The sequence below is a fragment of the Periophthalmus magnuspinnatus genome, chromosome 17 (genome assembly GCF_009829125.3).
Source record: "Periophthalmus magnuspinnatus isolate fPerMag1 chromosome 17, fPerMag1.2.pri, whole genome shotgun sequence".
NCBI classification, from domain to species: Eukaryota; Metazoa; Chordata; class Actinopteri; order Gobiiformes; family Gobiidae; genus Periophthalmus; species Periophthalmus magnuspinnatus.
In genome coordinates, this window is record NC_047142.1 from 5,983,073 (window position 1) to 5,997,256 (window position 14,184).

The 14,184-nt window shown below is 42.1% G+C and overlaps 2 protein-coding genes across 3 annotated transcripts; one reads left to right on the forward strand and one right to left on the reverse strand.

Annotated features, from left to right (window-relative positions):
- The first annotated feature begins 7,336 nt into the window (after positions 1–7,336).
- scg2b (secretogranin II b) lies at positions 7,337–10,517 on the forward strand. The gene is made up of 2 exons (XM_033982378.2): positions 7,337–7,413; positions 8,006–10,517. Exon 2 carries the CDS (start codon positions 8,023–8,025, stop codon positions 9,757–9,759), a length of 1,737 nt encoding a protein of 578 aa, XP_033838269.1. The 5' UTR covers positions 7,337–7,413; positions 8,006–8,022; the 3' UTR covers positions 9,760–10,517.
- On the reverse strand, positions 10,334–14,119 carry ap1s3b (adaptor related protein complex 1 subunit sigma 3b). 2 transcript variants are annotated; one of them, XM_033982379.2, is made up of 6 exons: positions 13,951–14,119; positions 12,795–12,973; positions 12,602–12,710; positions 12,306–12,443; positions 11,238–11,299; positions 10,334–11,094 (listed from the first exon to the last, which is right to left on the reverse strand). In XM_033982379.2, the coding sequence occupies exons 1-5, from the start codon at positions 13,951–13,953 to the stop codon at positions 11,258–11,260; spliced, it is 471 nt and encodes a 156-aa protein (XP_033838270.1). In that variant the 5' UTR covers positions 13,954–14,119; the 3' UTR covers positions 10,334–11,094; positions 11,238–11,257. The 2 variants fall into 2 exon arrangements, with proteins under 2 accessions (XP_033838270.1, XP_033838271.1); XM_033982380.2 differs by lacking the exon at positions 11,238–11,299 and having other exon boundaries at positions 13,951–14,117.
- Positions 14,120–14,184: the final 65 nt, after the last annotated feature.

A 14,184-nucleotide genomic window follows, 5' to 3' on the forward strand; every position in this document is an offset into this window, starting at 1 on the left:
ATGACTCAGACCGCCAAGGTAAATTTAAATGCACCAAGAGTAACAGAAAAAGGACTGATAATGGTGAGAAGGGGATTGGTCGGGTTATAGCGTTTGAATACTGACTGCACACTTTATTCGAGATATTTGCTCTTCTGATGTTTCAAAATGATGTAATAGAAGTGATTTTTTGTGTTTTGAGCAGTGAAAATAGCTATGATGGTTGAGAATGGTGCCCAGATGTGTTGTACCGTGGCCTATATTGTCTGTAGAGCTTGATAATTTAACTAGAAATTGGAAAAACAGCACATTTTAGGTAATCAAATGTAATTTATTCATTTGTTCTATTCCGTTTTCACTGTAAAAACTTGCATGTAATGATTTTTAATATGTGTATGGACTGTGGGAAGTGTCACGTGCTGGTCATAGGGACATTTTATTGTATTTCACTGCGGATGTTAATGATGAACTGTTAGTTTTATAATGTAATTTTAATGAAATATGTATATTTAAAGTGTGTTCATTTGCCCAGGGACTGCACATGGATGGAAAGTAGCAGTAACTAGCTTTTCTTTTGTAAGATTAATGAATTTGTACATGGTCCCTGACAAATAAATAATAAAGAAACAAAGAAATAAATAAATATGGGTTTAGGATGCAGCACAGATAATTTACCGAATGTCTCTTCCCACTCCTCACCCTTTCTTATGCTATATATAAAAGTCTACAGGCTAAAAATATCTTAAAAGTGCAGTTTGTTATTTTTCTAGCCAAAGATCCATTACCTACTTGTTTCCACAGAGCTGCTGCCTGATTACTTTGCCTGTAATCTTCCACAGTGAGGCATTAAAGCCATCTGGCTGTCAGTTGTTAATTTACAAGTGTTTTTTATTGTCTTTCAATGTCAAGATCTCAGTCTGCCTTGTGTTTTGTGCTGTTTTCCCTTCTGTGTCAGAGCCTGGGACCGGGGCGTAGACTCAGGCTCCTCCCACGCACACCTGCAACTAATGGCCAATCAAGCTGCACCTGGGGAGGACGAAGGGACCCAGAACCTGACACTCCAGATCGTCTGCGTATCCACAGTGGTACCACTCTGCTTGGCTCAGTCTCTTGTTTTTGCATTTTGACACTCATTTTTTAAGTTAAATGCTTTTTCTGCTCCTCTGTCTCCGACCCAGCTCTCCACAACCGGTACGAACCTCACACCTGCTGCAAACAACCCCGCTCTCAACTTTATAGTATCTGATCAACCTTCCCTCATTCGCACATTTAAAACCTGTAAAACATTGTTAAACTGCTCCCCGAGTCCTGTCTCTTTGGTCCACTTGTCAGTCATTTAAACATTCATTATTGCAGCGAGCGGGGTTGCCTCTCCGCAGTTCTTACCTGTAACTTGGTTTGGCGGTGTCACCTGCTTGTTTCAGTAGAGATTGATAATGCAATACTGTGGAAGATTCTACGTGGAGCAGTAACACCTCCATGGAGACAAGGTGGTGCATCCTCCGTGCAGTAAAATGTAAATATTACACATGTAGTAATCAAAGGATCTTCATAAAAAAGCCAGGTAAAGCAAAAACGTAAAGAAACAAACAAGAATTGCTGTTTATCTGACATTCTAAAACTGCAATCTTTTGTCTATCTTTCCCTCCATTTGAGCTATTACTAATTTCCCCTGGCATTACACTGGACGTCTGCCCTTTTCAAACCACCACCAGCGTCACTTCTCCTCATACTTTCCATCCATAACCTGGCGCCCAAACTTCACTGCAGCTCCAGCCGTCCCAGAAAAACCTCACACACACAGACACCGGGCATTCTTTTACTAATTGGTACAAATGAGACGAGAGGGGGGGAAATGTCATTGACGGAGACGCGTAGAATCGTAGCAACCTGCGCGAGGAATGGATGAGGGTTGTTAGGCAGCGTCACCATGGAGACGCTGGGAGAAAGGTGGGCCTTGACAACCGAACGTGTCACCCCCCTTCCCCCCTCCATCACCACTTCGGCGCGGCGGGTGGAACCTAGGGACGGGGGAATCAGTATGTGTGTCATCATCATGGCTGGCGGTGACATGAGCGAGAGTGATAGCTGTTCAATTCTGGCGTTCAAGGTTGAAAGTGAAGTCACGAACGCTGGAGTCGTTAGATTGTGGCACAGCGGGAACAAAGTGTACTTTTGATGAACTGTGATACTGCGACGCCCGTTATAGTGGCTGCCTGGAGCTCTGATAGACGTGTTAGTAAACAGCAGCTGAGGTCCACTTGACACTTGTGCTAATCTTGAGATAAGAAATTGTTATACGTAAAAGGACAGATGCTTTTTTTCAGGTATTATTCCCTAAACTATAACATATGTAGATTATATTTTGTTAAGTGCAATCCGCAATATTGATCTTACATGGTTTACAAATAGAAATAAGTCGATTTGTGCATAAAGGCGCCTGGAAAACCTCACTGTCAGCGTCACTACTTCCTGTCCAATTTGATCTCTTTGGGGTTTTTTGCCAAGACACGCTAAAATGCATAAATATTTAAAGAGAAGGCAGTGGACAGGGAGATGTGGGTGGATGTCACTGGCAACATGTAAAAAAGTACACAGAAATAAAATGGATACTTCACCAGAGTAGATTTCTGTGTTTAGAAAGAGAAATCTTTGCTCCTTTTGAGGCATAATACATATTAAAACAACACCACAAACTGAAGTATTCTCCATTTAAAAACAATCTGTACGTCTTTATTTTTAATTAACTTCAATCAATCAATCAAACTTTATTTCTATAGAACCTTCCAACAACCGAAGCTGCCCAAAGTGCTGTACAACATTAAAAACACGATTAATAACAATAAACATCATACAAATCAACAGAGCACATTACACCAGTAAAATAAAGAAAGAGTCACAGGGCTAAGTGTTAAAAGCAATTCTAAATAAATACGTTTTAAGTTTGGCTTTAGACAGGGGCAGGTCAGAGATGGAACGCAACTCAATGGGCAACGAGTTCCAGAGTTTTGGACCGTCCACTGCAAAAGAGCGATCGCCTCATCGTTTGCACCAGGACAGGGGGACCTCCAGCAGATGTTGCCCCGCAGATCGTGGAGCTCTGCTGGGTTGGTGAGGGGTCAAAATATCACACAGATAAGAATGTGCAAGACCATTGAGTGCCTTACTTGAATTTTAACAGGTTGTTTATTTAGTTTTTTTATGCTTTTAATTAAAGTCAGCATAAGCTTTGACGCAAAACGAGCAAGCTATCATGCTACTGTGAGCTAAATTGATTTCCTGCTCAAAATTTCAGAACTGACCTTCTCGTAGTGGCATTTCACATTAGCAATAAGCTGATTTTTATTATTTAAAATTGTCTAAGCAACATTTTTTGCACGCTATATGAGCCAGAGTCTGAATTTCTGGAATAATAATATAGCAAATATAGAGCAGTAGGTGGAAAAATATTAGTTTGAGCACTCAAGGATTATTACAACAAGTTCTTAAAGGTTGTTTTTGCATAATTTGTCCTGACAGTTTTCTTCTGTGGGAGCTAGAATCGTGCCGCCAGCCTGTAGAACTGACCACTTAACCAATAATGTTTACGTTGAGAGCGGGATTTGAACCGCTAACCTTGAGATCAGTGGACAAACTACCAACTAAGCGACTGTCACCCCATAAAATGTCTCCTTTAATCACTAATGAAGTTGCACAACCAGAGGAGAGCCAGGAGGAAGTCACAAGTTTGGCATGACAAATTTGCGTTGTGTCTCTGTGGTAATGAGTTTTAGGGATGAGGTGAGGTTGATTTAAGATATTAAATGTGCCTCGTGCGGCGGGTGCAAATGAAATCTCAGGAGCTCAAGCCAACAAGAAGCATCCAGAGGTTATTAGTATTTACAATGGAACAGAACACAAAGGTGAAGCCACGCAGAAATGTGAGAGGTTCTAATTATAGTCGCCATGATTGGAAAATGGTTGGAATGTTCGGTGAAGCCGTTGTCCTCGCGTCAGTAAAAAAGTAATTGGGTTTTTGACAATGTTAAACAGCAATGTGTGACAAAAGGTTTCATCATTAGCGAGAGGAGCCAGAACTGGTCTTTAAAGTCGACGTAAAGGCAAATTGTGATGCTGTAACATTTGAGGGAAGAAGAAACCAAATCAGAAAAATGTTGTAGTGATGTGATATTTTGTATTTAGTTCAGAGTTGACACATTTTGTTGTTCTTGTGTATGTTTTGTTGTTGTTAACGTTACTGCTTTTGTATGTGACACTTGGTTGCTATGCCGTTGCTAAGTTGATGTTGATGTTTAGTTCAGTAAGATAATGTCAAGATCCCAGTTTGTCTGTGTTTTCTGCGCCGTCTTCCCTCCTCCCTTCTGTGCCCGGAACTGGGAGGAGACTTTGGCACCACCCACTACACACTACACACTACCCACCTGCAGCCGATCAGCAATCAAACCTCCACCTCCGGAGTACAAAGGGACCAAGGATCCTACTACACGCTGCCAGATTGTCAGTGTAATCTCCGTGGTACAGTTTCTGCTCGGCTCAGTGTTCACCAGATTCTGTTTGTTGTACCCACTTTGCACCTCAGCCTCCGACCCAGCTTCCTACGACCGGTTCGAGCACCTCAGCCTCCGACCCAGCTTCTTACGACCTGCTCCTCCAACCAGCATTCACGTCCTCTTTGTTTGTAATAAACTCTGTTAAACCTTACACCGAGTCTGTATCTTTGAACTCCCCAGACTCTACGATGGATAATCAGGCACCCAGGTAAAGCATCCTCAAAATAATGAAATGTCAGATAAATACAAGTGATCTCTATTCAAACATTTAAAGCACAGAAGATTCAAGGTACAATATAGTCTGAACAACCGCTTTAAATTGAGCATTCAAATTGGATTATAAAAGCTAAGTATCATAACCATAGCCATTGGGTCCCTTATGTTGTCACAATATTAAAATCCCAAACTCATTTTCGATACTAAGGAAAAGCCTCAGAACTCGATACCAGTTTTGATACCACAATGATGTAAAAAGCACTTAACACAAAAGAATGTAATTTTAGGTCAAATTTTGTCATGTTTATGGGTTTTTTGCAGTATCGATGCTTGTTAAACTGAGTATCTTCTTTCGATACTGGTTCTGTTATTGAAGAGTATCTGATTTTCTATACTTTTGCGTCCGGTTTTCCCTGCAGCACTGGTTAAGAGATGGGTCAAATGCAGCGTACCCATTTCCCTTGAGTAAAAATATAAAGTATAATAATAAATATATAGGGTAAATATAAAAAAAAGCTGGATTTCAATAGGCTCAGTTGTTAATTCTGACTGTAATGGGAGAAGCCAACGTGCCCTTCACCGTGAACCTTTTCTGTTTTTAATGAACAGACTTAGATGGTCCCATTTCTTGAGACTCTTGAGTTTGTTGCTGTTCATCAGTATTCTCACACAGGCTCACAAATACACAGTGGCAGTAGGAAAAGCTGTTGTACTTTGTGTCAATTAGTCCACTTACGTCGTTAGCAGCAGGCTTTAATTGAGTAATGTGAACCAGGAAGTAAAGACAATGAAACTGGCACTGAAGATCCTTAAACTAATTACTATCATTTGCTCTTTGCTGCAGAGGACAGAGCAGTACGTGGTTTGGAGTGAGAGCGTGCGGACGGCTGCACATATACACAGCAAAACACAGACCCTTGAGAGAATTTGGAAAGTTAGCGAGCGCATCTTCCACAAAAACCAACAGGGATTTGTTTTTTTTTTTTTGTTTAGAACAGACTGCATGCATCCAAATCCCACAACACTGAACATTTTACCAGTTATTTCTCCTCGCATCTGATAAACGTGGCTTACTTTGACAGCCATATTTGACAGATTCTTGTAATTAATGAGCACTAATTAGTTTTGCATATTCATCAGCAACTGGGCACGGTGCAGGAGGTGTGAATCATGCATGGAAAGCCGATGGTAAATATGTAGGATTTGCTTTTAGTTTAGAAAAATCAAACCTAGAGGAGAAACAATATCTGGTCTGGAGATATTTTCCATTTTTCTACAGACCACACCCTCGATACACGGTTGCATAGTGACAGATCTGATGTACGCCAGATCAATGAGGCATTATTTGTATGCGATTCAGCAGTTTCCATAGCGATAAAGCACCGACTGATAGCGGGAAACAAGTGTATCCCATTATGCCAGATGTGAACGTAACCTTCAACTGATGGATAGTGCAGTGATGTGTTGTGTTTTGCAGCGGTTGTGGGTTACTATACTGTTTTTTTGAATGAACCCCTGTGATAATAGTTAATAAAAGGAAGTATTAGACCTGTAGGTGACTTCTATATAAAGAGAAACTCACTTGTTCTGAATCAAGCATAAAACTGGGTGTGGTAGAACAGAAAGATCATACCGTGGAACCAGTGGATGCAATTAAACAGTGAAAGAGGAAGAGGGTTTAACTGGAAGAGCACTTACAGTCAATGGAGGGGGGGATCTTATTCAGGCTGTTTGGGGATGCATACGCTTGATAGGATTCATAGTGGCAAATGTCTTTCTTGTGTCACTTTCTACCCGTCAAGCTGCGCTCCCCTCCTCTTCATCGGGTCGAGGTCTTGTGTTTCTCCACATCAGTCCATCATCGGCCCGAGTGCAGCAGACAGCGACTTGTTTACCGTCTCTGCCAATGAGAAAGAGAGGGTTTGCTGAACTGCGACAGCAACTCCGCGGTGGTTTAAGCCTGTGAGTCATCGCTGGAGGTTTTTTAACTCTTTATGGCTCGTGATGGTTGGTTCAGGGATGGTTAAAAAGCAGGTTTTGGGATAAAGAGGTGCTGAAAAGTGTTACCTGAATGTGACCTGGCTTTAGAATTACTGGGTGTTTCCTGGATATAATGGGAAGAAAGGGGGAAAGTAAAAACACATTTCTGTTTGAGAATTATTTTGCCTGAATTTGGTGTTTTGCTCAAATGTTATGCTTTATTGCAGTAAATTCTCACCGTTTACCATATATCCTGCATCTCTGACATGCCCATGGACTTAATGGCAAACATGAGCATTATTTTTTGTTATTATAAGCCGAAGAACATTGACAAGACAGCACTGACGTCACAGCACACAGCCTGTATTCAGTCCTATACATCCACTACCTGGATACTTATTAAAAGATCTTTCCAGCCAATAGCACTGCGCTGAGAAACTGACACGCAGAGCTATTTTTAAAAACAGCCGTGCGTTTTAGCATACCGTATCACAGACCTGAATCATTTATATGGATCTCTCCTCCTCCTCTCCGCCTCTTGCGCGAGGCTCGTGCGTACGTGCGCTGTGATGACGCGGTGGTCAGGTGTCGCCTCTTATAACGAGGGAGCTGTCCAAGTGCTGAAAACAGACCCGCACCAGAGGAGATGCCATACACCTTCACTACTGTCTGACTTCCATTGCCAAAGGTAAGACAAATATTAACACACATTTCAGAGCTTATATTGTTAATTAGGATATGTAATTAAAGTAATTCATGATCTAGGCCAATCCAAATCCTACATTCTAACAGAACATTGAACGATGTTAGACACTAAGAACAATCACCGCGGACACAGGAAACCGACTGTTTAGATAAATATCGTAAATGATCTGTTTTGTACATTTGGTCGTGCTGGAGAAGGATGGAGGATGCTGCTGTTGCCAGTAACAACCTGCGGGTGACTCATCCATGGCTGAATGAACGCGTGAAAAGCTCAGGGCACAGACCGCGTCAAAACAGACGCTCAGGCACGAAAAGAAACCAAAGGTTTGATTTGGTTTCAAGTCTGATGTAGCGACCACAATATGGACACGTGTATCATCTTTGTTGGACACGAAAGTACATGTATTTTTTCCTTTATTTGGACTCTATGGATCATCATCTTTTACTGAATCAGAAACACCTTTAACCGCAGAAACGATTCATAACATTGTCTTTGTATGTAGACTATAAAATTATCAGAGAGGCGTTTTATGGGCCTAGTCACTGTTAGTAACGCTGTTTGTTTGTGTTTACAGGTAGTCAAAAGCCTATAATGCTGCATTTCCACCACAAGTTGCCCACGGGGGGAGCGGCGCTCCTGCTCTCTGTCTTGCTGTGCGTGAGCGCGGCGCAGGCTGCGTCTCTCCCCCGCCACTACAGGCTGCGAGGAGGAGACGGTGATGTTCAGCCATCCCCAGATATGATGAAAGCCTTGCAGTACATCGAGAACCTCAAACAACGGAACGAGGGTCGCGGGGAGCCTGCGGATTATGATGAAGTGGAGAAGTTTCGTGTCCTGCTTCAGCTGGCCACCCAGCAGCAGCAGGATGAAGCCGCACCGGGCACACTCCAGAGACAGGACATCACCGCTGAGCAGCTCATGAAAGCCCTGCTCCGCTCTCTGCAGGGGGAACCGAGGAGCAGCCCGCCAACATCCAGGAACGACCGGCGTGCGCACCGGCACCGCACTAAAGACACGGAGACGCCCGAGAGCGCACCTGTTGACTACAGCAACACACCCCGGGCGCACAAGAAATACCCCTTAATGTTTGAGGATGAGGAGAATACTGACGCCTCTAAACGGGCCACAGAGGACTTAGATGAGCAGTACACTCCTCAAAGCCTCGCCAACCTGAGATCCATCTTTGATGAACTGGGGCGCATGCCCATTGTGCAGAAGAGGACCGTGCAAAGAGAGGACGAAGACCAAGACGAGGACATACTGAGCCTGAGAAGTCAAGCCTATGAGGATGTAGCTGGAGGAGAGGAGTGGGTCCCTGTGGAGGAGAGGGAGGAGACTGAGGAGATGGTGAATAAAAGTCATGAGGAGGTGGACAGAGCCGCAGAACCAGACAGTGAGGAGGAGGAGGTTCAGCGCAGGGCCAACCAGGATCAGGAGGAGGCCGATGATGATACTAAATTAGTGGACTACTACCTGCTCAAAGTGTTGGAGATGAGCGACCAGTCACAGAAAAAGAGAGATGTAGAAGGAGAGCAGAAAAAGAGGTTGATCCGTCCCTCTATTGTGGATCCACGCACAGTCAAAGAGCTGCTGGAGCTCTCCCTGAAGCTCCATGTCCCACCACAGGACCTCATCGACATGTTACTCACAGAGGAGCTCCGGAAGCTGCACCGTGAACCCCAGGGATCCACCCGCTTCTCCACCACCACCGGGCAAACCCCCAAAATCAGATACTTCAGCCGCAGGCTGCCAGTGAAGAGCAAGACACAGCCAGAGGATATGGATAGAGAGGACTTCTTAGACATCATCGGAGTGGAGACCATCAGTAACGAGTACCCAGTGATCCAGCGCCCCATGAAAACCTCTCCGTCTTCAGACAGGATCGCTTCACTTCCACCTTTGAGCTCAGGGCCAGTCAGAATCCCAGCCCCCTCTGGACGCAGAGAGAATCTGTTCCTTTCTGAGCTTAACAAAATGCCACTCAAACGTCAAACCGACACAGATGATGAAGACGACGATGTGGAAGATGAGGTGACCACGTACCTCGCAGCCAAAATCCTCACAGAATACCCCAACACCATCAGCAAGAGGGACACCCAGGCGCAGCTCAAAGGACAGTTCCCTTATGAGCTTTACGAGAAGGCCATGAAGGACTACTTGGATCAAAACGAGAAGAGACCAGTGGCCAAAAGGGAGACCGAAGTCATAGCTACTGAAAATGTAAACCCTACAGAAATGCAAAAGGACGCAGCATCTGGCAAGACACAGGCTCCTCAAACCACCAACGAAGAGGGCGAGAATAAGGAGAAAGTGGTGGCAGGAATGTAGATTTAAGGTTTGGAGATCAGACGCACGTGTTTAAGATTTTAGTATTTATACTGTCTTAAAATAAGTTTGGTGGATGTGATCTAGTTTACAGATTTCTATTCTAAGTTTAGCTGGTATTATATCTACCCTATTGAAAAAGAACTATAGCAATTTTAACTTTGTAAAATATATAAATATATCAAAGTCCCTATACTTGCTGCAGGAATGTTCTGGAGAGATCATACGAGATTTAAAGGTACAATCTATAGAATACAGCTAGTTTGGTCTGTGCCTGTCATTGCCAAATCTAAACACCAATGTATATGAAACCCAAAGTGACGTTTGTGATGTTGTTTGTTTACATATATGGTGTTTGTAAACAGAAAACTGGCCTATATTTTCAAGTATAATCCACAGAGTAACAATAATATTTTTCATGTTTGTCGAGATTATGTATTCAGTAAAATGCTGCCTGGGCCTTTCAAATTGAAGCTATAGCTATTCCACCTATAGAGATGTCGAGGAGTACGACAAAGTACCTTGAGATGAAAAGATGTGGAGCAGAGAACAAATGTCTAATTCAGGGTTAGTGAAATAAGTGTTCTGAATATCTGAGTTTTATTATGAGACCGTCGCCTGCCTTCCAACCCTTTCATACTGCATCATGTTGGCCTAACAGTGGTTGTGCTCTGTACGCTCATTTTTAAACCATTTTGTACATGTTCAATAATGTGTATTGAATCACAGAAGAATAAAGCATCAGCGGTATTATTTTTCTCCTTGCTGGGTTCAGTTGCCTTATTAAAACTCGTACAGCAAAGCAACGGCAAGTCCGGGTTGAATGGCAGACCCAAGAATAGGAGTAACAAATGACATAATAACAAAATACATGACTTAAATTTAGAGCTACATTTCAAATTGCACTTTAGAAAATCCTCACGCCAAAGCTAGCAAACTGAACACCTCACACTTCACTTACACTTCAGCTATGAATATTTTTCCTCTATATTTAAAAAAAAATGTGCATAATTATCCTTACAAAAACAACAAACCTTATGATGTGCGATGATTTCTATCTCTCTCATAGTGTAGTGGTTTAATAAATGCATTACATCTTTATAAATAGCCTGAATTTCCCTGATCAAACACATTCTAAACTGTGCACTCTGTTCTGTATAAAAACAATTACATTATTATCTTGAAAAAAAAAGGCAGAATATGCAAACAATCATAATTCCTTGTTAAAAATAATTTCCATTCCAAATATATTTTTTTAACAATGCATTTAAACTTTTTATAGTAAGGTCCATGGGTCCCCGGTCAGAACGCAGGCTTGCTCATATACTCCTCCATGGTCTGAGAAAAAGGACAGAGAAAACACAGAAAGATGATCAATAGTTGACATGTTGATTGATATATTGATAATAAATATTCAGAGTCACCACATGCCCCACCTGCTGAGAAAACTAACACACACTGACACAAGCAGAGCATCTAACCTTTCTGTCCATATTCACGGTCATCCAAACAGCTCCACCTCATACCACTCATTGTTGTCATCCTGAAGCGATAATGGTCAAAATGAATACCAGGCTACGCTGCACAATACGTATCCCAGCTCTAAGCGTTAAAGAGCCTTATTCACAACAAGCCACAAAACAAGCAACACCCAGTTTGATAAGCTATACTGTACCACACACACACGTACAGACACGCTACGTATAAGGAGCGCTAAATCTACAAATATGAGCCAAAGGTGAAATCTGTCTCTCGCTCGTTTATTACAACTTCAGCAGAGGGAGAGAGAGATGCACCGGGAAGACAAAGCAAAGAGACAAAACAACAACTACAAACCACTTAGCTACGAGGCGAAGACACAAACACCAGGGAGTGAACAGCACCATTGTTAATTGATCTCATTACGCCACTTGTTTGCTACGATGTTTACATGCCACACACAAAGTCAAACTAGTCAATAAGGCAGCTGATGGGATCAGGACGAGCCCCACAGCCCTTATTTTCAGTCAGCTACAAACTATTTCATCAAAAGATGTCCCCAAACTTCAAAATGTTTGGACACTTTAAAATGTGCAATAATGATGTAATTGTGTGCAAGTTTCAATGAAGTAATTGCAAAAGAGTCCACAGTACAGTTGGTATAGAGCCATGCCCATTCTGTAAGACAACCCTGCTGCTTTATGTCTCCTACAAGGGCAGATGCATTACTGGGTTCTTTATGAAGCATAAAAACATGAGGTCACTTGGGTCATAACTGATACGTGAAGCCATATTATTCACAAAAGATTGATTAGATTGATTTTCACATTTAGTAATTGTAATAATAGTTACATTTTTTGATTTATTGTATAGCCCTACCCAAAAGTAAAATACCTACATACAACATTTTTTCTCAAAAGGGCTTAACTTAGTCAGCCCACCTGACTTTAGCAGACAGATTTATCAATTGCAATTCTTTGTCATCTGTTTAAAAGCACATTTTAAAGTGTCCCAACCATTTTGGCTTTGGTTTAACAAACACACCACCACCCAAGCCTTGTATTACTCACCTCTTGTAACATATCAGAGTTTTCAATGCACCGATTTATGGTCTGTTTGGAAGTTTCCTGTACTTCTCCACCCATTAGAAATTCGTCGAGGATAAAATAGGCTTTCTCAAAGTTAAAGATAATGTCCAGCTCACACACCTGAGAGAAGGCAATTTTAGCATTTAGACATTTTTTTTAGGGGCCAGTTTTAGGCAGCATGATTTTGTTGCTTTGCCCATTGTGACAAAACCATAGTTAACTGTTAATAATCAAATTTAATTGTTCTTATATTACAAAAATATTAAAAAGTGTAATACATTGCCGAAGTATTTGTCGAGCAGCTCCACATATCGATGGATGACCTCCAGAGCCAACAGCTCATTCTCTTGGCTTTCCACACCCAAGCAGAAATACAAGCTGGCGTACCTTCAGAAAAAGACATTTCATATCTAAGCACCAATCTGGTACATTGAGAGCATAAATACAAAGTTCAAATTAGAGATGACCTGCCTCTTATAAATAATTTTCAAGTCTTTCCAGTGTAGGAAGTTACATGATCGTGGTTGCCGTGCCAACACCATGGTAGTCATATCTCTGATTATTTTTTTCTTCTCTCGCTCCGTCAGAGGTGTGTACCATTTCTGGAGACGAAGCTTCCCTTGGCGGCTGAAGAGGAGCAGGAAACGCATCTATCACAACAGACAAAAAGTCAACTGTGGTAATTTGCAATGTACAGGTATTATTACGTTAATATTAAGTCTGTTATTAACCGACTCTGCAGGCACACAACCCCACGCTGATGTTAAACGGGTTCGATGTGCATTAAAGAGTAACTAAAATGACCTCGTGAGCAGCAGCAAACAAAAAGGTTAAACTGGCAACAAGTCAGAAAGGCAAAAAGAAATAGAGCCAACACAGCACCAAACACTGACACAGAATGGTTTACAGATGTTTCAATATTAGTTATGACAGACAGGATTTCATACAGTGCAAAGCAAATCCTTCCTTCAGTGGTTTAGTTTAAGAGGTGACAGCCACATCCGATGATTCTTCAACATGGGTTACTTTTAGAAACAGTAGAGAAGGTTTGTGTATTTTAAAATAAATTAAAGCTGGGATAAGTGGGTCTTAAAAAACATTATGGGAAACAATTTCACTTTTTAAATCCTTCAGTTTAAAAAGTGTTTTGCTGCTGAATAACATTTCTGAAGGATGCTCCTGTGTTATGACAGGACAGATCATCACTTCAGGTTTTTCCAGCAGAACAAACTCAGATGTGCAGAGCCACAGACACAGGCCCCACAGTGACACAATGTACTGCTCATTATTCATGTTACTCCAGGTCAGTTGGCTTCAAAACCACCAGAGCCATGAAGACTACAACCCGGAAAGAGACGAAAGAGACGAAACCTGTTTGTCTGGGATTAAGGAAACATCAGCTTCTACCCGCGGGATCAGGCTTCACCACAATTGAGGCGAAACATGAAACTTCAGAGTAATCGTCACACTCCAACATTCTAATAAATACAAATAGACCCATGTATAATTAAATCTAACTGTGGATAAATGTATTTTAGCTTTATGTAAGCTACCTGTCAACAGGTGCAACAGGTGAATGACCGCGCGCTGCGCACAGGAAGTGAAAAGATTATCTGAAAACACTTACCATGTTGGCGCAGAGAAATTAAAACACAAACTTGAGACAAAAGAATGACGAATAAGAAGTTAAAACCCTCACAAAGGGTCGAATGAGCCAACAGAACACATATCTGTCCGTCGTCGCCTCCGCTCGGTGTGAAAGTTCATAAACTCCGCCCTCCCGCGGCGGCACAGTGCAGACAGGAAGCGCACCATCAAACGCACCTCCGCCTGGCATTTTTACTTTCCATTACTGCCAGAT

Bases quoted from the DNA above. Each gene is read 5' to 3' on its own strand.
- ap1s3b (XM_033982379.2), bottom strand. The intron at 12,711-12,794 runs GCAGGTCATCTC...CTTTTTCTGAAG, and splicing joins TTGAAAATTATTTATAAGAG to GTACGCCAGCTTGTATTTCT. The intron at 12,444-12,601 runs GTATTACACTTT...GCCTTCTCTCAG, and splicing joins TCGACAAATACTTCGGCAAT to GTGTGTGAGCTGGACATTAT.
- scg2b (XM_033982378.2), top strand. From the start codon at position 8,023: ATGCTGCATTTCCACCACAAGTTGCCCACGGGGGGAGCGGCGCTCCTG.